The sequence below is a fragment of the Phlebotomus papatasi genome, chromosome 2 (genome assembly GCF_024763615.1).
Source record: "Phlebotomus papatasi isolate M1 chromosome 2, Ppap_2.1, whole genome shotgun sequence".
Classification (NCBI taxonomy): domain Eukaryota; kingdom Metazoa; phylum Arthropoda; class Insecta; order Diptera; family Psychodidae; genus Phlebotomus; species Phlebotomus papatasi.
The window spans coordinates 32,650,258-32,678,232 of record NC_077223.1 but is presented as its reverse complement, the minus strand read 5'-3'; the positions used below and the strand labels follow the sequence as shown (position 1 = coordinate 32,678,232).

Genomic DNA, 27,975 nt, shown 5'->3' with positions numbered 1-27,975 from the left:
GAAAATTGCAGTGGCGTCGATTGCGATCGTATATGATTTTTTCTTTGTTATGTTGTTCACTCACCTATCTTCTGTTTGGTGTGTCGCCCTCGAACATGTTCACCTCTAAAATGCTTGTAAGTGCCTGCGCGATGTTTGCCTAAAGAGTGCCAAATTGGGAAGTTTCTCGATCAATCTAGAAGAGACTGAGAGCGAGGGGGAGATCATACGGATTGGGCTTCAGTGATGTTGGACGCCAGTAAGACGGATTATTTGGCCACGATCGCCGTCTCTGGCATGAGTGATCGCGAATGTGTCTGAAGATCACTTATTTTCTGCAGTTATTTATAAATCTGATGTCTGTTTCGTCGTGAGATCGCAGTTAGATTTTGATATTCTTACACACTCCACCAGTGGTGAGTGATCAAAGTGGATATATGTTTAATACTCGCAACGATCGCCAAAATTTCCACTATACAAAGTGCCCAAAAGTGATATGGAAAAGTGCTTACATTGAAGTGATTTAAAAAGACAATTTAACAAATATCTCCATGTACACTGAATAAAGTTGAATTTATTACTGAACATTCACATTTTGTGATCAGTGATCTTTGTGAATTTTGCCTTTTTCACATTTCTTTTTGTCGTTGAACGCTATTACGCAATTGAAAGTGTATTATAAAAAAAAGGCTGAGAAATTGTGAAATCACAGAGAAAAAAGTGTTTTTTTAGATTAGAACGGAAAAGATAATTTCTAAATAGAAAAAAAAAGTGTAGACAAGATGAAATCGTCTGTGATAAATTCTGGCAATGGTGGTGGAGGGAATAGTGCACAACAGCATCCACAGACTGCTACCAATTCAGCTCCAACAGATGGAAATAATAATCCTCAGCATCAACAAAATCCCAGATATCCTTTCTATGTAAGTACACCTTTTGTTAAGAACATTCTTACTATATATAACAGCACGATCATGCAGACAACTCAAGGCTAAGAAAAATCTTTTGTCTTTTTGGTAGATATTAGAACAGTTTAAACTTTAAACTCCTGCGGGTGGTTAATGAAAAAAAGTGCGAGAGAATTCGAAGAGAAGAGTCACTTCTCATAATTGTTATTAATAGAAATTGTGGAATTTTCTGGGTCACACGGCGTGGAAAATGGCGTGAAAAGAGTAAAAAGATAGCAAGAGATTGTCTCAAATGAGTCATTGCCAAAGGGGTTAGTCAATTTATTGGTGACAGTGACAATATTGCTAACTAACTAAAGATGTTTGAGAGTGGGTTTTGCAAATTTAATACTCAATTCAATATACCCACATCTCTTGAAAATTTTCAGTGAACAATTAAATAAACAACTGTTGTGGTTTCTGTCGGGAGAGCTATATAAGCAAATGTATACAAGAAAACAAATATAATACGATTGAAGAAGATCACTTGAGAGCTTCTGTATTTATCTAAAGTTGTAGACAAAAAATATTTCAGCGGTGAAATATTTGATGAAACACTTATAATCATTCAAAATTTCTGTTATTGTTTTAAAAACATCATGGCTTCTTTTCTAAAATGGTTCTGGAGATGAAATTAACCCATTAGCTCATTTGTGCTGGACATATCTACGGTTTAAGCTAAGAAGAGGCTTTAACGTAATTATAATTAAAATCATGATTAGACTACATTCATATCAGATTCTGTAAGTCTGTCTAGGACATTGGAAGTAGATTACCAATTTAAATTAAGACTACCAAAGTATTCAAATTTAGAACTTTTGCATTGTGGAATAGGGTAAGGGCTCATTATTTTGGACAAGGTGCTCATAAGTATCAATGTTCCAAGTTTGAAGTGCGATATTTTAAATACTAATTGACTTTTTTGTTACTCTCTTTTCAAAAGGGTTGTTTAGAAACTTGGAAAGGGTTTATTGTCTTTGTTTTTACTAAAATTAATCTCAATACGTTTAAAAATGAATTGATATGTAGAGGTGAATTTGACTCGAATTTTGGACACCTTTTGGCTATAAATTTGGACAACTTGGCTGTATATTTGGACAGCTAATCCGCCTCAAGAGGATGCCCATTGCTCTCCATTTCAACAAGCTATCTTACCAAGTCCTCTTCCTGTTCCTAAAAGAACATTAAGATAGAATTCATTATTCATCAAATATTGGAATAAAAATACATAACTTTAATCAATTTATTTATAGTGTCCAATTTTATGCTCAAAGTGTCCAAATTTAAAAACTGGTCAAAATTATGAGCTCTTACCCTATGTTCTACGTATGAAAAATCTTAAAGGAAAAAAATCTAGCGCTTCTAGTTTCCCGAAACTATTAACAAAGAAAAGCTGTTACACGCTAGAGAAGGAATCCTTTTCACTGTTTTATAACAATTTATCAGCAATTTTACAAAAATAATACTGTACTGTAATATTGCATAAAATGAAAATTAAAATTTTCTAAAAATTCAGGATTGAAATGAAAAAATTTCAGCTTTCAAAAAATATTACAATCTTCCTTTATTTATCCATATTGTTGAATTTATTGTTTAAAATAAACGTGTTTGCAATTGTTGTTAGATTCTTTTTTCCTTAAAATGAAAGTGACTCAGCTTAAAAACATATGGCATTACATTAGAATAAAATGATGTTAATTTTCGAAAGTTTTTAAATGAATATTAACAAGAAAAGAAGGATTTGCGGAAAACTATCAATTTTTCAAAAGCCTTATTAAGGGAGTTTCCTAAATTACAAATTCAACAGAATCAAGAGTGCAAACTGAAAAGCAATGAATGAATTAAATTGACACATTTGAAATAAGTACTTTCAAAGATACACAGACGCAAGAAAAGGAGAACCTATCAGGTTTGCAAACGTCGGGCTAATATCGAAAAGTTTGAAATGTGTTTTCTACTTTTCTCATTTTTACGATTTTATCAAATTGGCGAGAAATATTCCAAAAAGAAAATTTACTGACCAAGTGAAACGAATCAAGACTTTCCTCTTCAGTATTAAATTCTTTTCTAGTTGAACTAAATTAGTGATATTTTCGGAGGGGAAACTCCATCCGTATGCGACAATATAATTTTTTGGAGTTTTTTACTCAACAATTTGAATTGTCCTCGAATAATGGAAGAGTGTCTGGTGCATCCGTTTAAATCTTTAATGAAAATATACCCAACTAAACCCACAGATCTCTGACAATAACTCGATCACTGAGAAAGTGATTTCCACTATACTAAATACTTAACACACCTGGCGACTTTACCAGCTCCCTGCATAGATCATTGCCCTAAAGTCCGTCCTATCCGAGGCATCTTGCGAGTTTTCGTAACAATCAGGCTTTTACGGGGGGGGGGGGGGGTTGTTAGCCCCTCGCCCAACCTTCTCTAGAAGAACCAGATCCCTTGTTCGTTAGCCTCAGGTTTTGTGACATCCCACGGTTGTTGATTCTTCGGTTGGTTACCCACTCTTCTAAATTCTATCACTCACCTAAGTATACCGGAGCTTATCAGGCATCTGGCCCACTTGGAGGTGAACATATAGGAATTGAGGAGTATAGGCTATGTATTGCATTACCCCTCTCTTCATTTAATTCCAAACAATTTAATCACGCATTTTAGTAATGTATTAAAATATTTATAGCAAAACATCAAAAGCATAGTCGTTTCTTTGCTTTAAAAAGGCACACAACAAAAACAGTTTTAAAAGTTTAAGGAATAAAAAAAAATAGTTAATCTTGTTAATTTTAGGGTTTGTAATTCAGGCAACCCCCTTTAAGAAGGGATTAAAGAAATTACTCAATCAGAAAGATTAATTTATTGATTTATTTTAAATTAAGAAAAAAACATTATTATTATGAATTTCTTTACCTTATTTTTCGTCACAAAAAAATTTAAAGACTGTTAAAGCTAATATCCTGGGTACCTCGGAATTAATAAAACAAATTAGGCAACTGTTGAAACCGATTTTATATATTTTCTATGGACTTACCAAGACTAAAGAAATACGGTAATATTCGGTCAAACTTCAGAATAAAGATTAGGCAGAGAGCACTCATTCGAAAAACCTAAAGTTACTTTTAATACAGTATAAAATGAGCTTTCATAAAATGGAATAAGTATATAGTGGATGTGTATGCCACGAAATTCAGTATGTACGAAGCTACAATATCTTACACTGTTTTTTATGGATAAGGATAAGTGGGCACCTTTGAATTGGAGTACCATTAAAATAAGGATTTTTTCACCTATTATTAAATGAAACGAAACATTATTTGAATTAAATTTAGCTTTACATTTGGTTCGTGGAGCTAAATTAATTAAGTTCAATTCCATTTAAAAATAGTGGAAAGAGCCCTATTTCAAGAGTTCCCCAATTCAGGGTTTCCGTTTTTCGGTTTATTCCAGTTCCTCAATACCCCGAAATCTTTAAGAATAAGAAATATTATTTATTTTTGGAAATTTATTAAATTATTTGCCCTTAGTGTCGAATCCTAAGCTAACATTTTTTGAAAAAATCTTATTTGATAAGGGATTAGGGAGTTTAATGCATACGGCTGAACCTTAGGTCTGAAGCTCGTATAACTCGTTATCAAATTAATGTTTATTTCTGTTACTGTGTTATCACATTTGCACATTAAAATTTTAATGTGATTCACATTAATTGTCGCTAGTGAGAGTCCAAAAGTATAATTTGTGTGTTTGAATCATTTTATATTCAAAATTTGATCTATTTGTTGATAAAAAGGTAGACTTTACCCGCAAAATTTGATATAAATTGATTTATAGCATAAATGCGAAAAATTAATGTGATTTTCTCATTAATTTTTTAATGTGAAAAATATTTATGCTTTAGGTAAACTTAAACTTATTTTTGCAGGCCAAGTCCACTTCTTTATCAATAAATAGAAAAACCCCAAATATTAAGTGACTCAAAGACACAAATAATATATTTGGACGCTCACGAGCGACAATTAATGTGAATGACATTAAAATTTTAATGTGCAAGTGTGATAACGCCGTTAGACCCACCAAAAAATAAAAATATAAATAATATCCTTTTTCTTTTGTGAAAGAGCGCTTTTTCCATAAAAACCCTAAATAGACAAACAACTAAAAAGGAATGTTTAAGATGTAGGTACTCACAAAAAGGAAGTCACCGTATTGAGCTTTTCACTGATGATATTTAAGAATTTATCTTTTCATTTACTGTACACTTCATCACTACATACTATCTACTTCAATTCTTGACTATGAAATTTATCCTGACCTAAAGAACTGTTAATTAAATTTTATTTTTCTTATTGATGAACAATGAAAAAATTCATGGATTGAGAAAACTTGATTTGACTTCAATTTTGGAATTTAATTGATTTCCTTCTTAGGAAAATAATCTATTAGTCCGTTTCTTACAGTCTACATTCTAAAGTTGCGGCAGATGTACCGTAATTACGGGTGACTCAAAAGAGAAATAAGAATTTGAAAAATATAAGAGAAATGAACATTTTTGCTATCCCACTAATGGGTTAATTTTAAAACTTACAATGATCGCATAATACACTTCAAATATCTCGAAGCTTTAAGTTTAAATTTCTATTAACTTATTAAATTAATTTTTTTAAGGCATATAAGGCTAAACTAAGCTCTATGTTTTGTAATAATAATAAACTGTTTTATACAAATACGAAAACATTTAAAGTAAGTTAAATAAATTTCGAATCAATTTGATTTTACTATACCACATTTTTGCGTAAGGAAAGGAGGGAAGGATGGTCTACACCGATCCGATCTACCATGACCGCCGATCGGTGAAGACATTCTTAGGTGCTATAATTGAAGAAAAGCTTACAAAAAGCAGGGGGAGTTAGTCCTGGAGGACACAGTTACTCGTATTTACGGTACTAACATTTATTATTAAATGTAATTTCTCAAAAAAACTTTCTTTTATCAAAAATTTCCAATACTCAAGACCTTAAATTTCAAAATAATCCTTAATTTTATCTGATTTAAATGTTCTCGATTTTATTTTTCAATGATAACTCATTTTTTGGTTCAATATAAAATTATAATTGTATAAAGAAACAGATGAGTAAGGCCTTATCGACTCTTAAAATAAACATATTATTTCAATACTCCAAGTTTAAACTCTGTGTGAGATAAAGAAAAGCTCTCCATCCTAAAATATCTTAATCAATTCACTTTTTACAGGACTTTGACATGGATGATCCACGAGACTTTTTCACAAATCCCGCTCTCAGATCGAGACTCAATCGGATGCGCAATCCGTGGAATGTAACTTTTGGTGCGCCAAGAAAACGCCGTGGTTCAAATCAGGCCCAGGAAGAGGAAGACAGTGGCTTTGTGGAAGATCCACATGATAGTTTTTTCAGCAAATTCGATCCTCACTGGAGCGAAGCTGCTCAGTGGCCAAGGATTACACTGAGAAAACGCCAGCCGAGTGATCATGGGGCCAGAAGTGATTTCTTTGATTATTTCCCAGCGGAATTTCGACAGTATATTCCAGACGATTTTGGTTTTCATCATCCACCAATGCCCACCATGCATCAACATCCTACGCCACCGCGTCAGGCGCCCCCGCAGACTGCAGAGAAGCCACGTTTCTGTGACGCAGCGATGCAAACAGATGAGGACCCACCCACGATCGAGGGAGCATCACACACAGGTAAACAACACACCTATTTGATTTATATCAAGTGTGAAATTTACCCACACTTGAGACACAAAAATCAGACTAAGAAGAATCATTTTTGCGGAAAGGTTGGCAAGCAAAATTGCTTTACCTATTGAGATTGGTTTATAAATTACTCACAATCACCCTAAAATTGCGTAGAATAGAAGCAATTTTAATTGAATTCTCAATTTAATTATCCACTCACTGAAGATTTATTACCGACTTGAAACGATTTAGGCTTGTTCAAAATTTCAGCACTGTACTTTTACTTCATCAATTCCAAATAATTGGATTTTGATCCTTTATAATTTCTTCATTCTCAAACATGAATTGCTAACTTGGTGATGCTTTTGCATCATCTGCGACAAAATGAAGAATTAAATCTAGCATCATAATATTGTTAAAACTGCGCAATTTTTGGTTTTAACTTTCGTTCTTGAAATAATAATAAAATATGTCTTAAGGCCTCTACACATTGGAAGCAATTTTTGTCAAAAATTGCTTTGTTGAAGGAAATTGCATGCAATGCTGCAGGTGGAAACCTCAAAATTCTGTCAAAAATGCAATTTTTGACGAAAATTGCTCCCAATGTGTAGAGGCCTTTACTCACGTACCCTTATGGACGAAATATTCTCCTAGATCTCTGAAACATATCTTGACACAAAATAGTTGAACTATCTTTGAGATATCGAGGATAAATGCTACATTTTTGAATAATACACGTGGGGGGGGGCAGGTTATCGAAAATCAAGAGAAAAGGGACAGATAATCGTAACCGGCTTATGTAGGTGAGATTCTTAATGTGAGCTAACTCGGAGTGCATGCAAATTCGATTTAGAGCTGAAGTGGGGGGACGCCATTCAGTTATCTTGAATCAAATTCTTGAAATTATACAAATTTTGTATTTAAACCAAAATATCAAGGATTTGGATGGAGTGACATAAAAGTGATATATGGGTAAAATGTAGACCAGAGTTCTCTATAATTTTGCTGAAGAACTTGATGTCATTGATTATTCAGAAGCCGAAATAATTGAGGTTGTTTGTTTCTGAACTCATTTTTTCGACCAGAGCGCCCCAAGTGTTCATTTGGTGAACTTCAACTATATGAAAGAATTGTTGTATTTTGTGAGACTTTCCATTTAAAACCCTATTTTAAGTGTCTTGGTCGAGAAGAAGTAGTCAAACTGGCATCTGATTGGTTTTAAAGCCTTATTATGGGAAATGTCAATTTTTTTTACACTTGAACGGCAAAATCGGAGAGATAGCGTAGTCTGAGCGGAAAATTATGTATGGACGAAATGTAGACACGAATGTCCTCTACAATTATGTCGAAGTTATCATCAAAACCGGTTCAGCGATAGTCGAGATAATTGAGGTTATGTGGTATTGAAATTGGTTTTTCGACTGTGGCGCCCCTGGTGCTGGTTCCACGAAGTTCAAGTGTTCTAGAAAGTTATAGCATTTGATGTGATCTTTCGTTTGAGCCCTCACTCATCAAAATCGGTTGAATATAACCGGAGATATGACGTTTTGAATTTCGTGAATTTGACCCCTCATATCTCCGGTTCTGTTATAACCACAGCGCACTCACGCCATGATGAATTTGATGAATTTTGACGCTATCACAGCGCCACCTGTGGTAACTTTTTGAACTTCCATCTGAAAGTGCTCATCGAGACGAAACCAAAAACCCAAAATTTAGCTCAAAATGTTAATCAGAACCGGAGATAGAGGCTATCGATATCTTTCTTAGTTTTGGGAGCTATTAAGGTCCAAAGACCGGACGGACGGACGGACGGTCGGACGGGCGGGCGGACGGGAACGGCTTTTATATTCGTGATCAGGAAGTGTCAAAACACGTTTTGGCAAAGTTTGGGCGTGATCGAAAGACATGTAATTTTGTTAGGATTATAGTAGGCGAGATTGTTAAGAATCTCACCTAATAAAGTTAACAATTACACAAAGTTTTTACACAACTATTGTTATAATAAACAACATATAATTTAGGGTCTCGGTCAAAATCCCGAAAGCCAAAATTTTGAAAAGGTCAAAATTATTCGAACAATTATTCGAAATATTATTCAAAGGCATGAAATTTCAAAGGGAGAGCACTTTCTTCTGTTTTATTTATGCATTGTTTTTAAAATAATTTGAATCCTTTGAATCCATTTAACACAACTCCTTTGTCCGTTTTAGGATATTCCAAATAATTTTGCATCTATTTGATTTTATCCTAAATGATCAATGAGGGTAAAATGTATCAGAACGCATGGGGCAGAACAACACAAAATCTGCACTACACAATTCTTTCTTGACCACTTTGTCCCAATTCGCCTTTTCTGCTTTTTCTAAAGTGAAGAGATTCTTCTTAAATAAATATCTTTGAGAATATATATTTCTCAATAAGTTAGAGAAAAATGGTTTGAGATAAAGTTGCTGAGAATTAAATTTCCCATAAAAAAACTGCTAAAAAATATTTCTTTCATTTACGAAATTTAGTAATTAGTGTCTTTGACAAAATCGCAAAAAATCATTTCATTTTGGGCCTTCTTCGAGATGTTACCTCATAACTGTTGTAATTTCCTTATAAGGAACTATAGTGAACATGTTGATCTAGAATTCTGTAAAATTATTATTAAAATTTTTAGGGAATTTTGCTTACAGGTGATGTAAAATTATTCAAAAATCGGTACTTAACCGGTTCATTACCGATGAAGACCGATACAGCCAGGTTCAGAATTTCAATACCTTTCCAAAAAAATCTAAATTTAACCAAATCGATTGAAAAATGGACCCTCCAAAGTAGTTGACCTTTGAACTTTAATAATTCAAAATGGCGAATTTTCCGGTCATAGGTATGTTTGGGCGAAATGTTCACCTGAACTAACTCTAAAACATATCCGCAAATCATTGAAAAAGCTTGGGCCAATTTTGAGAAAAACTGAAAAAAAACATAGTTTTGGAGGGAATAGAGAACGGGTGCACTGAGAAAAAAGGGGATGCGATTAACTTTTTTCCTCGTAACTTTAACACCTTTTAGGTGTAAAAATATATCAACATTTTTTAATGTTAATTTTGCACCTTTATAAGTGTAAAATTAACATGAAAAAGGGTTAATTTAACCCCTAATACACCTAAAAAGGGTAATATTTACACAGATCTCGAATCAATAATGCAGGGTAAAATTAACATTTCTGAAATGTTATTTTAACTTTAGCGGATTCCTCTCAGTCAGTGTGGGGAGAGGAAAACAAAAACGTCGAGAGATTTTGTTTTTTTTTATTGGGGGTCATCTAAGATTGGTAGTCGATATCTCTTACCGTTTAAGCTCCAAAACAGTAACAAGTTGAAAAAAAGACGATTTATAACTGCTCTCTTTTTGAATTCGAGCAGTAAAATACTGCAATTGTTTGTAATCCAGCAAATCCAGTTAGATTCGGGAACTAGCTGATTTTTCTTCAGAATTTCTAAATACAATAATGCTAACAAAATTAATTTAAAAAAAAAATAATTAATTGAATTTCTTTTTAGTGCCAGAAGCATCAACACAAACAGAAAATGGTTCAGCACCTCTGAAGCAGCATGGGCTGCGGAATACGGTGGATCTTGGGCAGAAATCGCCACCAGAGGAGAGAGCTGAACGTGCCAAGAGTGCCCCGCCAGACTCAGAAGGTCAAACGACTGAGACACAGACTAAAAGTGCTGCTCCACAGCCGGAGGTGCATCAGGCACCACCACCTCCTCAATCACCATCGCAAAATGTCCGGCATATTCCAATAATTGTGGAGCGGAGTGAGAAGGTTCCACCACCAGCTCCTCAGCCACCAAAACGAGGAGTGTCACAGAAGAAATTTGTACTGAGGCCTCAGGGAGGAGTTCAAGCGGATGTGGGAACATCTCCACCTCCTGCTCAGCAAACACAGCCTGGACCAAGTCCTCAGGTGCAGGAAGTGCCTATTCAGGTACCTCAGGGACCTCCAACGCCCTCAGCTGAGTCTATTGCGAAGATCCAGCAGATTCAGAAGGAAGTGCTTGAACTTATGTTCAAAGTGGAGGCATTTCAGGGAACTTCACGAGCAGACAAGGAGTATTTGTGGCTGGATGAGATGCTGACGAGGAATCTGCTCAAGTTGGATACTATTGATACACAGGGGAATGATAGTATAAGATTGGCAAGGCGTGAGGCCATCAAGTGCATTCAAGCATCTTTGGCTGTTCTGGAAGCGAAAGCTGACGGTACGGCTAAGATGGGGCAGGAAAATGAAGAAAAACCTGCTGATGATGCTTCAAAAGAGCCACAGGAAGAGAGTAAACCCGAGATTCAGCAGGAAGCAACACCAGAGAATGATTCAAAGCCACCAGAAGTTGCTGAAAGTGCTCCTGAAGAAGTGGACAAGTCGAAAATTCCCATTCCTCTGCCACCAATTGAACCACGTGCAGAGGAAGTGACCAAGAGTGAGGAGGAAAATGATAAACAGCCCGCAAAGGATGATGAAGAGGAGAAAACTGCCAATGCCGAAGAAAAGCCCAAGAAGAAGAAAGTTGTGAAGAAGGTAAACAAGAAGGAAAGCAATGTCGATGAGAAAGAATCCACGGTACAGAATGATAATCAACAGACGTAAATCTCTCTGAGGAATTTTCATCTGATTCACACTCCTTGGTCTTTTTTTTTTCTTCTCAACATTTGGCACATAAGCATAAAAAAAATTCTTCTATTTACTTCAACTTCAGGCTTTTATCTATACAGAGAAATATTGTGAGTTTATTTTTGGTAACACGCAGAAAAGAAAAAAAAAACGAGTAAGAGAGAGAGTACGAATGGTCTTCTGACGAATTGTGCGAAGAGATACATTTTATTAATAATTTCATGGGAGTCTGAGGATTACTCTGGGGAATTCCCAGATACAATAAATGTGTGAATCTTTGTCATTTTTATCCACCCACGCAATGTCGGTCCATGAATTCTGGGATGAAAACCTACTTTTTGGACAAAGAGAAAGTGATTCTTGGCAGAAAATCAAACAAGAATAAATACCATAAATACAATACGCAGCTAATATTTTGCAAGGAAATAGTACTGAACCCGTTGAGAGAGCTCCGTTATGAAAGAATGGTCACATGCCCCCTAGATAGGAAATACTTTGATTAAATAAAATTAAAATTTTTGACACTTTTTTCTATATTTTCTGTTTATTCCTATTCTTTGTTTTTTAATTTTAATCATGGTTTTCGGAAGGTTCTATGCATAAAAGTTTGACAAGATTTCAAACGTTTCAAACACTTTGAAAATATTCTTTAACTCTTTAAAGACGAATGGGATACCGGTGCCCCAAAAATAACAACTAATTTTTCGGACTATTTAAAGGACAAAATACTTTATAAGTAAAAAAATGTTTTTGGTTTTGGGACACCGGGGTCCCACTCGTCCATAAAGGGTTGATCTTTGGTTTTTGAGTTTATAACGGTTTATAATCGATTCAAATCTAGCAGATAAATCAGTTCCAAACGAGCGGAGATTAACTTTGAATTACCTTTTTTAAGAAATCATAAAACGAATCAATTTCACACTGAGAAAAAAAGAGGATGAGATTAACATTTTTTCCTCAGAACTTTAACACTTTCTAGGGGTAAAATTAACATGAAAAAGGGTAACTTCAACCCCTAATACACCTAAAAAGGGTAATATTTACACCGATTTTGGATCAATTATGCAGGGTAAAATTAACATTTCCGGAATGTTATTTTAACTTTTTCGGATTTCTCTCAGTATATCAATCTGGATCCTGTTGAAAATTCCGAACGCAATAATCCCGAACGCCAAAATCCCGAACGCCCAAATCCCGAAAAGGCCAAAATTCCGAATTAGAAAAAGTATCAGCTTCTTCCGCGATTGCTGGAGACAAAGGGAAATGGTCCATGTTTTAGGAAATTATTCCGGAGGGTGGAATCACCACTTCTCGCTAGTGCCCCACTTTTCGCCACTTATATTGAAATCGCTATTTTTCGAGATTTTGGAAATAAATGATTCTTTGTATTTTTACTGCTGCTACGTATAGAGTCGAAAAATAATAATTATTCGTTTTGGATTTACGATTTTGAGCATTTTTTAGAGTAATATTTTTAGCAAGTGCATCGAATCCAATATTTCTTACCAAATATAACTAAATGTCATCAAATTTTCATCAAGCAAAATATACCTTTCTAGATAAATAATTTGTCTATGGAATATTTAATTACACTTGTAGAATACATACAATTTGAAGTTAGTTAATTAATATTTCATTTTATATTACTTTTTTATAAAAATGTGGCATGGCGAAAGGTTTTAGTATTCCGGAATTATTTTAAGTACCACTTGTCACCATCTCTTTTCAATAGGCGAAACTAACTTCACTTCGTAGATTCTCAGTTGTCAAATCTTTATTATTTACTTTCTGCAATAGACATGTAATTTGTTTTCTCAGATAAAAGTGAAGAAAATCATTTAAAATGAGTAATAATAACGTGATTACGAGGAAAAAGAAACTCTGTATGTATCCTTTTTATAACATTGCCTAAAATAGTCGAGTTTGGACCTTTGCAAGTGGGTGACGAGAAGTGACGAAAAGTGGTAAAAAGTGGCGACGAAGTGGTTAGTTTTGCATTGTTAATAAAAATCAGTTTTTTTAAGAAGTCCAGCGTTAAATTCTAGGACTATTGTTTTCACGAATCTAGAGCCAATACTTCTAAGTAATTTTGTGTCAAATTTGGGATATCTTATAATAAGAGTTCAAAAGTTATAATAGAATTAATTCCTCTTTTTCCTAAACATGGCGATAAGTGGTTACTCCACCCTATATTATCCACCGTGTGATTATTACAATCGGTTCGAATTTGTTGAAAGTATCCCTGGTACTAGTATTAGTAGGCAAATGCAGAAGGCATGAGCTTTGTGGATGAGAGACCCTCGGTTCGATCCTTGATTGAATCCCGTACGGTGATTAACCCTTTAAGGACGATTGGGTCACCCGTGACCCAAAAATAAAATTTTTCCTACGGCTTTCTAAAGCTGTATTTTGCTCTAAAAAGTCAGAAAAAAATTTTTTTATGACCCTCGATTTTTGACCTTCTCGTCCTTAAAGAGTTAAATTGGAAACAATCTTACTATCTAACTTAATAAAAAATAATTTAAAGCAAGGGATAGTCTTTGCAGTTTGGGACAGGGCGCATATAAGCATCAATGTTCTAAGTTTAAAGTACAATATTTTCTATACAAAATCAAGCTATTGTTACTACTTCCTTTTCAGAAGTATTATTTCGAACATCACTAAACAGTTTATCGTCTTTGCCTTTTCTAAAATTAATTTTATTATGTTTAAGGGCAGAATCACTTTGACAGTAAAATGCTCACCGTATTTCGTTAATTTACGCATTTTCATTGCAATTCTTATGCAAATTCTCGATTACCGTATTACCTTATCTCATACTCGGTAACACTAGTTAAAAATAGTTAAAAAAAACAAAAATAGTTAAAAAAAAAAAGACGAAAATAATATAAGAAAATTGAAGAAATAAAACGAAAATGCGATAAACGGTGAGCAAAAAAAACTGTACGATTAATTTCTCTTACAGTTTTTTTGTTCTCCGTTTATCGATTTTCGTTTCATTTCTTCAATTTTCTTATATTATTTTCACATAGTACCACCGAGTATGAAATAAGGTAATACGGTAATGAAAAATTTGCGTAAGAATTGCAATGAAAATGCGTAAATCAACGAAATACGGTGAGGGCTTTGACGGTGACGGTGAGCATTTTACTGTCAATGTGATTCTGCCCTAAATGTGATTCTGCCCTAAAAGTGAATAAAATAGACATACATTTGACTGATATTTGGGACACCTTGTTTGTAATTTTGGACACTTTTTAATTTGGCACAGTTGATTCGTTGTAATAAGATGGCTATACCCGACCATATCGAGAGCCAAACTTACCAAGTTCTCTTTCTGTTTATGACAAGAGACCGCAAATGTTCTAAGGAACCTAGAACCAAGAACCCCTTTCGGGGCTCTTTTAATGCTTTTTTCCACGGTTTGCGGAATCTTTGTTTTTTTCCATTTTGTTATTCCCAGTTTTTCTCTGGAATCTTTTCTTCGGTAATCCTTGGTTTTTGGAAACTTTGTCTTTGGAAATCTTTTCTTTCATACATATATTTTAATCAAGTATATTTTATTAAATAAAACAATGAAATTAGAACGCTGTTTTTTTGAAGTTTTTAGTTTCGTCCTTTGGGACAAAAGGAAATTTTCTGTGTTTTGGGAAGTTATCAGTACAGTAGACTCTCGCTCAATCGGCTCTTTTTCAATCGGGCGAAAAAAATTTGTTGACGATTTTCATGTTTGATTTTAAAGCAAATTTATCCAAATTCGTGATTCTTTACACTACCGTTCAAAACATTAAATACACCTGGTTTGGACCGGGAAAACGCTGTAATATCCAGTTCTATTGACTGAAATAGTTTCACATTATAAACCTAAGAACAGTTTTAAACAAGATTTGAGAAAATACATGAGCTACAAAATTTATGATTTGAGGATCAGTCAAAAATTAGCTTTTTGGACAAAAATGCAAAAGTAGCCCCACATTCTAAAACTGATCTAATCTTTTAATAAACATTTAATATAAGCTAAATACTATTAGTAAATATTATTAAGAGTCAGAAAAACTGAAAATATGCCGAGGGAATATTTTTGGTGCGGATTGTGAACGGTTACCGGTGTGATCTGTTTTGAAAGGGGTTTCTTCTTTAAATATCAAAATTTCCAGCCCAAATTCTACTTTATCATATATCTTTTATTATTTTTCAAATTGCTTCTTATTACTGTAGCAATTTCATTATTTTTAATTCCTTATTTTATTTAAAAAAAAAAACATGAATAAAATCATGAAATTTAGTTCTCCTCGAAGAATCCTTCTTTAGTTTTGATAAGCGCCTCACATATTCAGGGCATCCTGTTGATCAAATTTTTCAAAATGTCAGAAGAAACATTTTAGGGGCGTGACCTAAATTTTCATATAAACGAAAGCATTGTTAAGTTACTCAAGAATTTAGGGGGATAGTTGCATAGTTCTTAATAAAAAGACTGTGTTATTTATCAAAGATTCAACGAAAAAAAAAAACAATATTATCTAAAACTTTCCAAATTGAACAAATTCCTAAGACGTCCAATTTCTTCCTTCGACTTTCGTAATTTATTAAAAAAAAAACACCCAAGAGCCATGGAATTGTCCAAAAGTTCGATTTCACTTTAACACAATTCAAGACCGATAATGCTGTAAAATTTCGCCATCATCAATTGCAAAATAGAAGAGAAAATAATTTGCAAATTTACTATTAATTTTAATTTATTTGAGAAACCACACACTTTAGAGCAAGTTAAAGCTATATAATTGTACTTTTTAAAACATGATCTACTGTTGAATTTTTGTGTAATTTCTAAAGTAAAATAAATGAAAGAAAAATTAAAAATATACCTATTTTTTGGAGAGAGTTTGTTCTTCAAAAGGCGGCCTTTGTGGTGAGATATTCTTGAGACGAATTGGTGGTTGTGTACTTTTCCCGGAGCTTTTGACGATCCATGAATCTCTTTTCACGCTCAACTTTCCTCTTCTTGAACAAACGATCATGCACACGCTTCATCTCCATGATCTCCTTCATCTCCTCCTTGTCGTCATCTGTCATATTCAGACGCAATACCAGGGCTCGACGACCATCTGACATGGGCTGACTGTAGGAATTGAAATTCTTGAGGCGTTCAGCTGGAGCAACTCCACGCTCCACAACCAGAACAATCCTCGCCCACTGTCTCTGCCACTCATTGCGCGTTTCAGCGATCTTCTGGTACGTATTACCCATCATGGCGATCAACATGTTGACCAGTAGCACCGCCACAATTACCATGAAAATCACAAATAGCACTTTGCCCTCTAATTCATGATTTGTTAGCTCCATTGCGGGATAGTAATCCCCAAAATTTCCCAAGGACATTAGAAACATAGCCACGAAAGATTCCATAGGTGAAGGAACTGGATTAGTCTGGCTATCATCGATACCTTCTGGTGTAGAAGGATTGTCGAAAGACAGGAATATGATGTAGTAAGCCTGAAAAATCACACAAAAATACATACCAGCCTGGAGTTTTAATTTGATCTCAATCCCACCTGCGAGAAGCCCATCACGAAGACAAGGTAGATGGAGACAAATCGCAGGAGATCTCCCATCACCATGCGATAGATCATCACGACGAAGGGTCCGACTGTCTTAAAACCGCGACAGAAGAAGAGAAAGTACGGCGCTGTGGTGAGCATTATCACCACAATAAAGTGATCCTCAATTTCAGTTGAGCACGAGAGTCTCAGCCATGGCATGACCATCATGAGGCAGCAGGAGAATAGGAACATCACCCGAGAAGGTGCTGTCATCTGTATTGATAAAAAAAGGATTGGGGATTGAAAAATGGGCGGTAAAGCGTTTCAGGCATTGCGAAGTAGTGCTCAAACTTGTAACTTATGCTATATACCCTAAAATATACGATATCACAAGAGTAGTACCGTAGATGCAGGTGGTTGCACCCTGAACTCTTACTTTTTCTAAGCTCTTCTTTAATTCTAGTACTTCAGGATGATCTTTAGACCATCCTATAAATGCCCTTGTGCTTGTGGTCTCTGAATCATCCTTAACCCATTCCTTACCATGGTATTATACATCATACGCAAATTGAGTGATATTAGATGATTTATTCCAGGGAAATTAATATTCTAATTTATGTCGGGAATGGATTTTTAGCTACTTTAGTCCTTCAATTACTTGGAAAAAATAGCCCGACAGAGATGGGAATACATTTTGTTGTTCTTTTCTCGCTTCGCGTGAAGTCATGCAAAAATTTTGCTCAAAATGGCGGACGGAAAATTCGACATCCTGTCGAATTTGTTAAAATTGGCCTGTTTCCTCTTTCCTGATTTGAATTTTGGTAGCCAATGTGTTTTCTTGGATAGTTACTCTATCCAAATCAATAGAGTTTGTAATGAATTAATGCACAGAATTTAAATTCCGCGACCGTTAAGACGCATGTTTGAGAGAGGCTCCCCACGCCCCCATAATGGATAATTTTTTTTTCTTTTCAAAAAATTCATCTATAATCTGTAGGAAACTAATCCCAAAATACGAACATTCTATCTTAAGTATTTCTGGTATATTGACTGAATGGGTTAAGCGCTAGAATTAAATGAAAGCTTACAAAAAGCAGGAGTGCGAAGTCATCCACATCAATGGTATTTTAACTTTTCAAAATATCTTTTTTAACGAGTTAGCTCCTTGTCATTTTAAATCATGCAGAAATTTTCTTGAAATTTTAGAATGAGAAGGGATCAAATTTTTTGAGTTAGTCCACTGTTTCACAAAATCCGTAATGATTAATGTGCCTCTTCACTTCAAAAAAAAATTGCGCAAACAATTAAAAGGACTAATATTGTGAAGAACTTTTTTAATAACGACATTTAATGGCTTATATCATCTAAAACAGAGGTGTGCAAGAAACCGTTGAAACCGAATTAACGTCAAATGAAACATGTACGTCAATGGTCACGCTACTATAACAAACTTATTTTGACGTTAATTCGGTTTCAATGGTTTCTTGCACACCTCTAATCTAAAACTTTATTAAATTCTCTTTCTAAGTGCGTTATCATCTCAAAATTGCAAAAAAAAAATGAGTTGACCCCTTGTAATTTCCAAGGAGCGATAGGGTAAGGGCTCATAATTTTGTCCAGTTTCTTATTTTGGACACTTTGAGGATAAAATTGGACACTAAAAATAATTTGACTAAAATGATAAATTTTTATTCAAATATTTAATGATTAATGAATGATTTCTCTCTAAATATTTGTTCTTTTTGGAAGTTTTTAACACTAAATATGTTAAATTTTGAATGTGATTTGAGTTCAAATTGCTTTGTTGAAAATTCAGTGTGAGCAATTGCTTACGAGAAATATGACAGAACTTCGTGTTTACTTCGGTCTTATTTAGCTGTGGTGAAGTACTAACAATTTTTCCTCGCTGTTTTTCAGTGATATTATTGAATATTCATTGAAAATTGAGTTGATTCACGTTAGTGATGATTTGTACATTTGATCTGAAGTGAGATTTGCCTTGTGAATTAGATTTTTCGTGTGAAAAATGGGAAATTTTCTAAGATATTCACCAGTGCGGTGATACTCCTTATTTTGGACAGGTGTTTTTCTCACGAAATATCGTGAAGTTTTAGTTTTTGTGATGATCATGTAGTATAAATGCCTGGAGAAACAAAGGAGCATCATCTTTACAAACGATATGTAGTGAAAAAAGCCTTACAAGGCTCCCGAAAAGGCCAGGGAATGCACAAAACCGAGCGAACTTAGACTACTGAAATCAACTGACTTTAATGAATGATATGGAAAGTTTCCGGGCTTCTTGTGACATTCTACGTTTCCCTTACATGAACAGGAAGAAGACTTGGTAAGATTGGTTCATGTAATGAAGAACAATGGGCATCCTGTTGAGGTGGATTAGCTGTACAAATTTACACTCAAGTTGTCCAAATTAATAACCAAGTTGTCCAAAAATTCGAGTCAAATTCACCTCTACATATCAATTCATTTTTAAACGTATTAAAACTAATTTTAGTAAAAAACAAGGACAATAAACCCTTGCCAAGTTTCTAAATAACCCTTCTGAAAAGAGAGTAACAAAAAAAGTCAATTAGTATTGAAAATATCGAACTTTAAACTTGGAACATCCATGCTTATAAGCAGACTGTCCAAAATTATGAGCCCTTACCTTATATAATCTTTATATTTAAAGACTGGAATTAAAATAGTTAAATATATCGACTGTAGGTATATTGGTAAAAATAGTCAATAATCAATTTTCAAAATATTAAATAATATATTTTTGGTACATGAAAATGGTTAAATATTGTTGACAAAGGGAAAATTAAAAAGTGTTACCTCCGGCACACCTTTTAGATCGGTAAAATTTCATGAAGGCAAAATTCGGGTCCCTGTCTTTCTCGAAAGACTTGCATAACTCTATCCCATTTTTTCCTACTCCAAATTAGATTGAGTTAAATTTAATTTGGTGTGATGTTAAAAGGAAGAACATGAGTGTAAAAGAATAAGATAGACTTATGCAAAACTTTTAAGGGAGAAAGGAATGTGAATTTCGACTTTATGAAATTTGTCCGATCTAAAAGGTGTGCAGGAGCCATTACGAACCATTATGAGATCTTGAATGTAATTTAAAGTAATTTTTTTTATAAATTTGACATTTATTATTGATCAAGATGAAATATTAACCACAAATGGTTTTGTCGAATTTTTATAACACTTAAGATTATTTATAAGTACATAAGTTTAGAAATCGATAAGAGCAGAAAAATCGCTTTGTCTTAAATTACCTGTCCTAAACTCCCTGTGTCGTATTCTAATAGTAGCAGTTAAAATTAGACGGTCAGTATGCCCCAGGCCTTACTACAAAAATCCGATAACATTTCGAAATTGCTTTTCACAACAACTTCAATAAATCATAATATAAGTTGTTTGATAAAGGCATTAAAGTCTTCAGTCATTTTTGAATCATTGTCGAGTATATTTCGATGTAAAAATGTGCGATATTAAATGCGGTAGGTATTCTAAAATTGTTGAAATGATATAATTAATTCCTGAATGTTGATTAGTGTGATGAATTTATAGAAATATTGCACCTGGCTCTTATTCAAATGCCCATTGTGCGGGAAAAACAGGCAAATCTCGCTAAAGCCTCCGAGATGATTTGCCAAGTGGCACAAAAAATTGAATCTCGTCCACTTCTTGTTTGTCTTCCGGAATTTTTCAATACTCTCTACGTCACTGAGTATTTCAGGATGAATGCTGAAACCATCCCAAATGGTGAAACAAGTATTTGTCTCTCTAATCTCTCCAAAGAGCTAAAAATCTTCATTTGTGGAGGATCCATTCCCGAACTTGATCCAGATGATCAAACTATTCTTTATAATACCTGCACATTTTGGTCTCCGGAAGGAAACCTCTTGGGAACCTATAGAAAACTGCATATGGGAGATGGAGATTCGAGAGATTGCTCATCTGTCAAAGAATCTGGAATCTTCACTGGAGGAAGTAATCTGACTACAGTGGCAATTGGGAGAGCGAAAGTGGGCATTGGAATCTGCTACGATGTTCACTTTGAAGAAATGTGGCGAATCTACCGGAATCTCGGATGCAATTTGCTCCTAATCCCGGCAGCATGGCCAATCAGCACAGGCTCACTTTTTGCCGAGGTCTGCCAACGAGCACGAGCCGTGGACACGCAAAGTTTCGTGGCAATGATTTCACCAGCGCGTGATGTAAAATCTGAGTACGTGACTTGGGGTCATTCTGCCGTAGTTGATCCCAATGGAATCGTTATAAGTTGCGCTCGCGCTGGAGAGGAAGCTATTGTAGTGCCAATTGGTAATATCGTGATTTATAAAAGAAACGATTGATTCTGATTGGTAAATTTTCTTTCAGACTTAACCGTTTGTGATAATTCTAGGACAAAGAGACGGACATTTGAGGAAAGGAGAACAGATATATATGAAACTATACTAAAAAAAAAACAATAGGAAATGAAGGAAGTGAATAAAGATACTAAAATACCTTATATTAGAAGAATCTATGAGTTCGGGCTATGTATAAATCATCTCGCCAAATCTTAAGAAACCATTTAATTTTAGAAGAGTTCGTTCATTTAGTATAACAGTTTACCTAAATTATTTTAAAACTTCAGAATTATCAAAAGAACTAAAGAAAATAAGATTTTCCGACTTATTCATTTTGAAAAAAAAATATTATTAAAATTATACTATAAAATAATACTAGTGCGAACATACTTACTAAAACCATTTTTAAAATGTTCTTGCCTGGGACTATCTTAAATCAAAATTTTCTAAATAATATAATATTAAAAATTCATTCACTGTTAGATAGATTTATTATAATCGATTATATGACCAGTGATAAGACCTATACAAACCTATGGTAGCTAAGGTCCTTTACGGGCTATCTTGGAGTATTTGCAACTCGCAATGCGTAAATTCGATTACGAATTGAATCTTGGAGATAAAGAATTGCGTAAAACAAACTATTTTTGGCGGAAGACACAGATAAAATTGGTTTAACGCGATTCTTCGAAGCCATATTTGGTCTTATTAGGGAAGAATCACCACTTCTCGTCAGTGCCCCTTTTTTCGCCACTTATAATGAAATCGCTATTTTTCGCGATTTATGAAATAAATGAGCCGCAAAGTTACTTGTATTTTTACTGCTGCTACGTATAAAGTCGAAAAATAGTAATTATTCGTTTTGAATTTACGATTTTGAGCATTTTTTAGAGTAATATTTTAAGCAAGTGCATCGAATCCAATATTTCGTACCCAATATACTAAGTGTCGTTAAATTTTCTTCAAGCAAAATGTATCTTTTTGGATAAATAATTTGCGTATTGAATATTTAATTACACTTGTAAAATAGATAAAATTTGTATTTAGTTAATTAATATTTCATTTTTATATTATATTAATATAAAAATGAGGCATGGCGAAAAGTGGTAATATATTTGAATGATTTTACCACGTGTCGCCATCTCTTTTCAATAGGCGACGCTAACTTCACTTCGTAGATTCTCAGTTGTCAAATCTGTATTGTTTACTTTATGCAATAGTCCAATAGTTTGATTTCTCAAATAACAGCGAAGAAAAATCGTTTAAAAAATCAGAATTAAGATTAAATTTTTAAACTCGAGTCAGGAGCGGATTTAAGTTTATTGTAATCGATGCCATAGGGACTGAATTATTGAGAAAACAAAATTTTGGGGGTGTTCCAAGTCACGAAAGGGGAGAGGGCGTGGGGGGATTGATCTGATATCACTATCAGATTAATCACTATCACTATGATTAAGAGCGATTGAGGAGGAAGGGTGAGAAAAGACTAAGATTACTCTCGAGATAGTGTTATTATAGGAGGGGTCATCGAAGATCGAAAGTCTTTTGCATTTTAGATGAGTCAGAACACCAAACACCGTAACTGTTATCGATAATTTACCGATTTTCCACCGATTGGGACCTCCTACGCAGTCGGATTTGGAATTTTAATACCTCTTAAATAAATCCAAATTTGGTCAAATCAGATGAGAAATAGGCCCTCCAGAGTGGTTCACTTATGATCTTGCATAATCCAAGATGGCGTTTTTCTTCCGATCAAAGGTGATTATGGAAGAAATATTCAGCTTCCCATTTAAAAATTACTCTAAATAGAGTATAGTATTATAGTCACAGTAACCCTTGTATCTATGCTCGCTGTGATAGAAGTCGTTACTTTAGGTGTAATGTCTTGAGGAGGGCTATGCGCATGTCTATTCTTTTCAGTCCCTCGATGATCGTCAGAGTGCGTTTGGGATTGTGCTGGAGTTTGCCCTCCAAAGAGTAATTACAATTCTCCCGCGAGTTCTAGAATACACGTTGGTGCCTCGGTCGCGAAATTAAAGAATAATCCCTCGGTTTAATTTAATTATCTTCATTCATCACTGCACTGACTGAGAGAAATCCGAAAAAGTTAAAATAACATTCCAGAAATGTTTATTTTACCCTGTATTATTGATCCGAAATCGGTGTAAATATTATGCTTTTTAGGTGTATTAGGGGTTAAAGTTACCCTTTTTCATGTTAATTTTACCCTTAGAAAGGTGTAAAATTAACATTAAAAAATGTTTATATATTTTTGCACCTAAAAAGTGTTAAAGTTATGAGGAAAAAAGGTGTGTCGAAGACATTTTAAAAGCCCTGATAATGTTCAACTAAATAAAAAATTCCACAATCTAAAGGAAAATTGGGGAGCTGAAGCTGCTCGTACTACCCATATTCACTTCATGAGAGTGAACAGTCTACGGTGACTGATGCTGACTCACTGAACACTGAGAACAATTACCTAACAGCAAGAGCCCCAAAGCAACCTTTGAGCACCCATAATGATGGTAAGGATTGGACGTGTTGAAGGAATAAAGGATTAGGATTGGTGAAATACGATCGGCGACTGGGTTGAAATGTGTAGAATAGGACGTACGCTCTACAGTATTTCAAGATCAAAAATCAAACAACCCTACTCAAATAAGTTAAGAACTATTCTTTCTAAATATAGATAGTTTAGTGAGAAAAGTCAATGAATCTTTATCAACTCTAAATTAAGTATAAATAAATATGAACTAAAATTATTTTTTCCTACAAAATCTTCAAATTAGTTTCATTAGAGACTTTTCAAGAAATTTAAGAATTTACATTTAGGTTTTAAAGTTACCAAATTCTTTGGTAAGTTTACTTACCAAATTCTCAATAAACATCTTGTAGCCGAGGAAACGGCTTTCTCGGAGGGCCGACAGGATGTAAAGAAGTGCTCCCACGAGGAGTAGAACTTCCGAAATAATCCTGAATTTACTCTCTTGGGTCTCAAAGTTCATTAATGGACACTCTCCATATGTATTCCACCAAGTACTTGTCTTATTGATAAACACAAGATCCGTATCAACATGGCTTGTATTTCCGATCAATTCGGAGATTGATTCATTGAGAAAGATGAAGGTCGCATTTGCTAAGTCACTGTACATTTCACGTATGGCAGTGATATTTCTTTGATTTCCCACAAGTACAATTTTTTCATCGTCATCATCGTCCTCTAGAGCTGGTCCAGGACGCAGGATGAAACTAAATAGACTGACCATGAAGTAGATGGCAAAGAGGTAGAATTGCTTGTAAAAACGACTCTTTACAAAGGTATTCCATTTGACTTTTAACAAATCTATGAGTACTCCATCCATCAATTCCAAGTGCTCATCTTTATCGCCGAATACCACGAGATTTAGGGCGGAATCTTTACTGATATGACCAGTTTCGACATCAATCGTATCAATTTGCGATAAGGGATAAGCTGCACATGTAACACTACCCAATTGCCAGTAGATTTCACGCTCAATGTTGAGGATGTGAAAGAACATCTCAACGCGAGCCAATTTGGCAGCAAGGGTGAGAGGAGTAAGTTTCAGTTGATTCCGGATGGACAGAGTAGATCCCACTTCGTATGCCATATCGAAGGTGGTGACTTTTTCGTAGATTACTAACATATGGAGCACGGTATTACCGTTGGTATCCTGTGCATCAGGATCAGCACCCCGTGCTAAAACCAATCTATAACACTCCTCCTGACCCAAACAAGCCGCAAAGCTGAGAGGATACTCTCCCCAATAGACATACCTGGAATGGTAAATTCCACATGAATAGACCTGGCCAAAATATGTATTTGCATGTTTTTATTAAGCGTTCTCAGGCCCTATTTGACCCTTTATCATCACGAATTGGGCTCTTGTGGTTCTAATAAACCCTATTTAAAAATGTATATTTTGACATATTTCATGTTTATTTGCATATTTGCATTTTTGCATATTTTTTGTATATTTCCGAATTTTGTTTAAAAAATGTTTTTTCATGTAAAATGAAAACCAATATAATTTCTATAGCTGTAAAAAAAAACATTCAAAGTTTGGAATCCAGTTACATATATAAAAATATCCCTTTACACTAACATCACCCACATTGACAAATTCGAAGCAAACACTTTGGTCGAAAATCTTTTTTTTTTCTTTAAATATTTATTAAGAATGTATTAGTTTATCTGCAAAATGCATATGAAAAACTAATGTTTTACGCACTTTATTTCTAAAGCGTAATTTCTGTATCTGTAGGAAATTTTGATATTAACCAACCGAAAAGTAAATTTCTTTAGGGGAAAGTGGCCTAACTTTGAATTCGGCAGCCTTTGAATATTTCAATTTTTCTCTTATTTTCCAAAGAAAAAAACTCTATACTCTAAACTATAATCAATACAACTAACTATTTTCTATTAACTTCGATTAATAAAATAGAATTTTTGGTTTGGGAAATAAGGGAGAAAAATAAATGTCTAAAGGCTGCCGCATTCAAATGCAGACCACTTTCTCCTACTGTTTCAATTATTTCTGCTCGAATCCCACAGAGAGGAAAGTACCATTTAGCCCTCCAATGATTTAAAAAGCTGCTAAAGGAGTTAGAAAAGCGTACTAGTGTTGCTTAATTTGATCTTACTACATAGAACTCTTCGCTAATTTTACTAAAGATTTTTTATTTACCATTTTTTAAACACATTATCTGTAAAATAATTTGAGATGTTTTTCTTTACCATTTGACGTTGAAAAAATTGATAGAAGGAATGAATTGAAGTTATTGTATAAGGATGAAATGAAGTTCAATTACGTTTTTTGTATATCATATTCTAAAAGAACAAGAAATTCTTAGATCGGTTTTTCGGAAAGCGCTTAAAAACACGCACAGGTCAATCATAAAATGGTTCAGATTGAGCATGAAAATACGCACAGCACACACGTAAAACGGTTCAGGTTAATACGCTTAAAATCACGCACAGCTCAATCATAAAACGGTTAATGCGCTTAAAATTACGCACAGCTCAATCATAAAACGGTTAATGCGCTTAAAATCACGGACATCTGAATCATGAAACGGTTAATACGCTTAAAATCACGCACATCTCAATGATAAAACGGTTAATGCGCTTAAAATCACGCACTGCTCAATCATAAAACGCTTAATGCGCTTAAAATCACGCGCAGCTCAATCATAAAACCGATAATACGCTTAAAATCACGCACAGCTCAATCATAAAATGATCAATACGCTTAGAATCACGCTTGCGCTTTTTTAAGCACAATTTTACCAGTTGTATCATTGAGCTCTGCGTGATTTTAAGCATATTAATCATTTTATCATTGAACTTTGCATTAACCGTTTTATGATTGAGCTGTGCGTGATTTCAAGCACAATCTCAACCGTTTTACGATTAAGCTGTGCGTGATTTTAAGCGTAATCTGAACCGTTTTATGTTTAGGCTGTTCGTGTTTTTGAGCGCAATCTAAACCGTTTTGTGATTGGTTTATGTGTGTTATTTTACACACAACTAAGGTCGTTCATGCTGAGGCAGTTGGTATTTGATATATAATATTAACCTTTTTCTTTATGCTTAAGGGTGCGCGTTTTCTAAAATCGATCTTTGAAAATATAAGCTTAAGGGTTCTGTGTCTAAAACTAACCGGAAAAGTTCATATAATTAATCCTGCAAAGCTTCTAAAATTAAGTCTTAAGTTTCTAAAATCAATCCAGAAGGTTTCTTGATTTGATTCTGTAAAATTTTTATAAAAAATCGTACAATTTCTAAAATCAATCCCAAATATACTGGAACTCAGGCAGCACTTATAGATAGCTTTAAGTATTACTTTATTATATCAGGGAAAGATTTGGATCATAAAAATGTCATAAAATGTAAAATATCTACTCTGGTGAGTCGCTCTATTGATATCTGAACTTTACCCGTCGTAGTTGGTCATTGGAAGGACTCCAACGTATTCGTGGTCCGTACAGTCAAATCGCGATGCTTTCTGATCTTCAGGACACATAAAGTTGCCACAGCAACGCTCATTGACATCTGCTCCTGCATCGAGCAAATACTTCACCATGGCCGGATCCTCATTCACAATAGCAATGTGAAGGGCATTCTCACCCCAGTACTCATCGCACATATAAATGTCATTGATGAGCTTGGGATAGAAGCGTAGAAGTCTCTTGGCCAGATCAGCATGAAGCGATGTAGCATTGAGAAGACATAAATGCAATATAGTTTCCCCTACTGCACCTCTCTCCTTAATATCCCAACAAACATCCCGATAGGCCTCCATGTTGGTATAGTACTCAGCCTCACTGACTTCAGGACAGTGTTGGGCAATATCAAAGTCCTCATCGGGATTCTCCATTACTCGTATCTCGGGCAATTGTTTGTGTCTGGGACGCTCACGGTTACGCAGCAGAACTAGAGAAGCCACAGGAATCCACTTTCCTGCGCCCTTGTTGTACAGAAATGGCTCCACTTTGGTCTTGATGGCATGATCAATTTCTGCAAATTGCTTACTCTGTGCTGCCCTCTTCATCATGTCCACCAACAGACCACCACCCTTGAGATTGACAAATTTGTACAACTCCTGCGTGGACGTTCCAGCTTGCTTCTTAACACCACTGGTCACATTGCTTTCCGTATTTCCCATGGTGGATCAAATATTTTATTTTTGCACTACTTTTAACACATTACCAAATACTCCTCTGACCAAAGACGATT

General features: G+C 34.6%; 4 protein-coding genes across 4 annotated transcripts in view; 2 read left to right on the top strand and 2 right to left on the bottom strand.

The window, feature by feature from the left end:
- LOC129803524 (dual specificity protein phosphatase 15) overlaps nucleotides 1–157 on the bottom strand; it is a 34,488-nt gene extending 34,331 nt beyond the window's left edge. The window contains exon 1 of the mRNA XM_055850150.1: nucleotides 65–157. The gene's annotated coding sequence lies outside the window, so the exon portion shown is untranslated. The remainder of the gene's footprint in view (nucleotides 1–64) is intronic.
- On the top strand, nucleotides 145–16,171 carry LOC129803511 (BAG domain-containing protein Samui). The gene is made up of 3 exons (XM_055850121.1): nucleotides 145–902; nucleotides 6,180–6,654; nucleotides 10,197–16,171. The coding sequence occupies exons 1-3, from the start codon at nucleotides 762–764 to the stop codon at nucleotides 11,285–11,287; spliced, it is 1,707 nt and encodes a 568-aa protein (XP_055706096.1). The 5' UTR covers nucleotides 145–761; the 3' UTR covers nucleotides 11,288–16,171.
- LOC129803500 (transient receptor potential cation channel subfamily V member 5) lies at nucleotides 16,030–27,975 on the bottom strand. The gene is made up of 4 exons (XM_055850103.1): nucleotides 27,177–27,975; nucleotides 24,089–25,013; nucleotides 16,864–17,124; nucleotides 16,030–16,804 (listed from the first exon to the last, which is right to left on the bottom strand). The coding sequence occupies exons 1-4, from the start codon at nucleotides 27,902–27,904 to the stop codon at nucleotides 16,202–16,204; spliced, it is 2,517 nt and encodes an 838-aa protein (XP_055706078.1). The 5' UTR covers nucleotides 27,905–27,975; the 3' UTR covers nucleotides 16,030–16,201.
- LOC129803532 (omega-amidase NIT2-like) lies at nucleotides 20,357–21,347 on the top strand. The gene is made up of 2 exons (XM_055850164.1): nucleotides 20,357–21,186; nucleotides 21,244–21,347. The coding sequence occupies exons 1-2, from the start codon at nucleotides 20,457–20,459 to the stop codon at nucleotides 21,336–21,338; spliced, it is 825 nt and encodes a 274-aa protein (XP_055706139.1). The 5' UTR covers nucleotides 20,357–20,456; the 3' UTR covers nucleotides 21,339–21,347.

Bases quoted from the DNA above. Each gene is read 5' to 3' on its own strand.
- LOC129803500 (XM_055850103.1), bottom strand. From the start codon at position 27,904: ATGGGAAATACGGAAAGCAATGTGACCAGTGGTGTTAAGAAGCAAGCT. The intron at 17,125-24,088 runs GTAAGTAAACTT...TTATCAATACAG, and splicing joins AGATGTTTATTGAGAATTTG to ATGACAGCACCTTCTCGGGT. The intron at 16,805-16,863 runs GTGGGATTGAGA...GTGATTTTTCAG, and splicing joins TCGTGATGGGCTTCTCGCAG to GCTTACTACATCATATTCCT.
- LOC129803532 (XM_055850164.1), top strand. From the start codon at position 20,457: ATGCCCATTGTGCGGGAAAAACAGGCAAATCTCGCTAAAGCCTCCGAG. The intron at 21,187-21,243 runs GTAATATCGTGA...ATTTTCTTTCAG, and splicing joins AGCTATTGTAGTGCCAATTG to ACTTAACCGTTTGTGATAAT.
- LOC129803511 (XM_055850121.1), top strand. From the start codon at position 762: ATGAAATCGTCTGTGATAAATTCTGGCAATGGTGGTGGAGGGAATAGT. The intron at 903-6,179 runs GTAAGTACACCT...CACTTTTTACAG, and splicing joins ATCCCAGATATCCTTTCTAT to GACTTTGACATGGATGATCC. The intron at 6,655-10,196 runs GTAAACAACACA...ATTTCTTTTTAG, and splicing joins CGAGGGAGCATCACACACAG to TGCCAGAAGCATCAACACAA.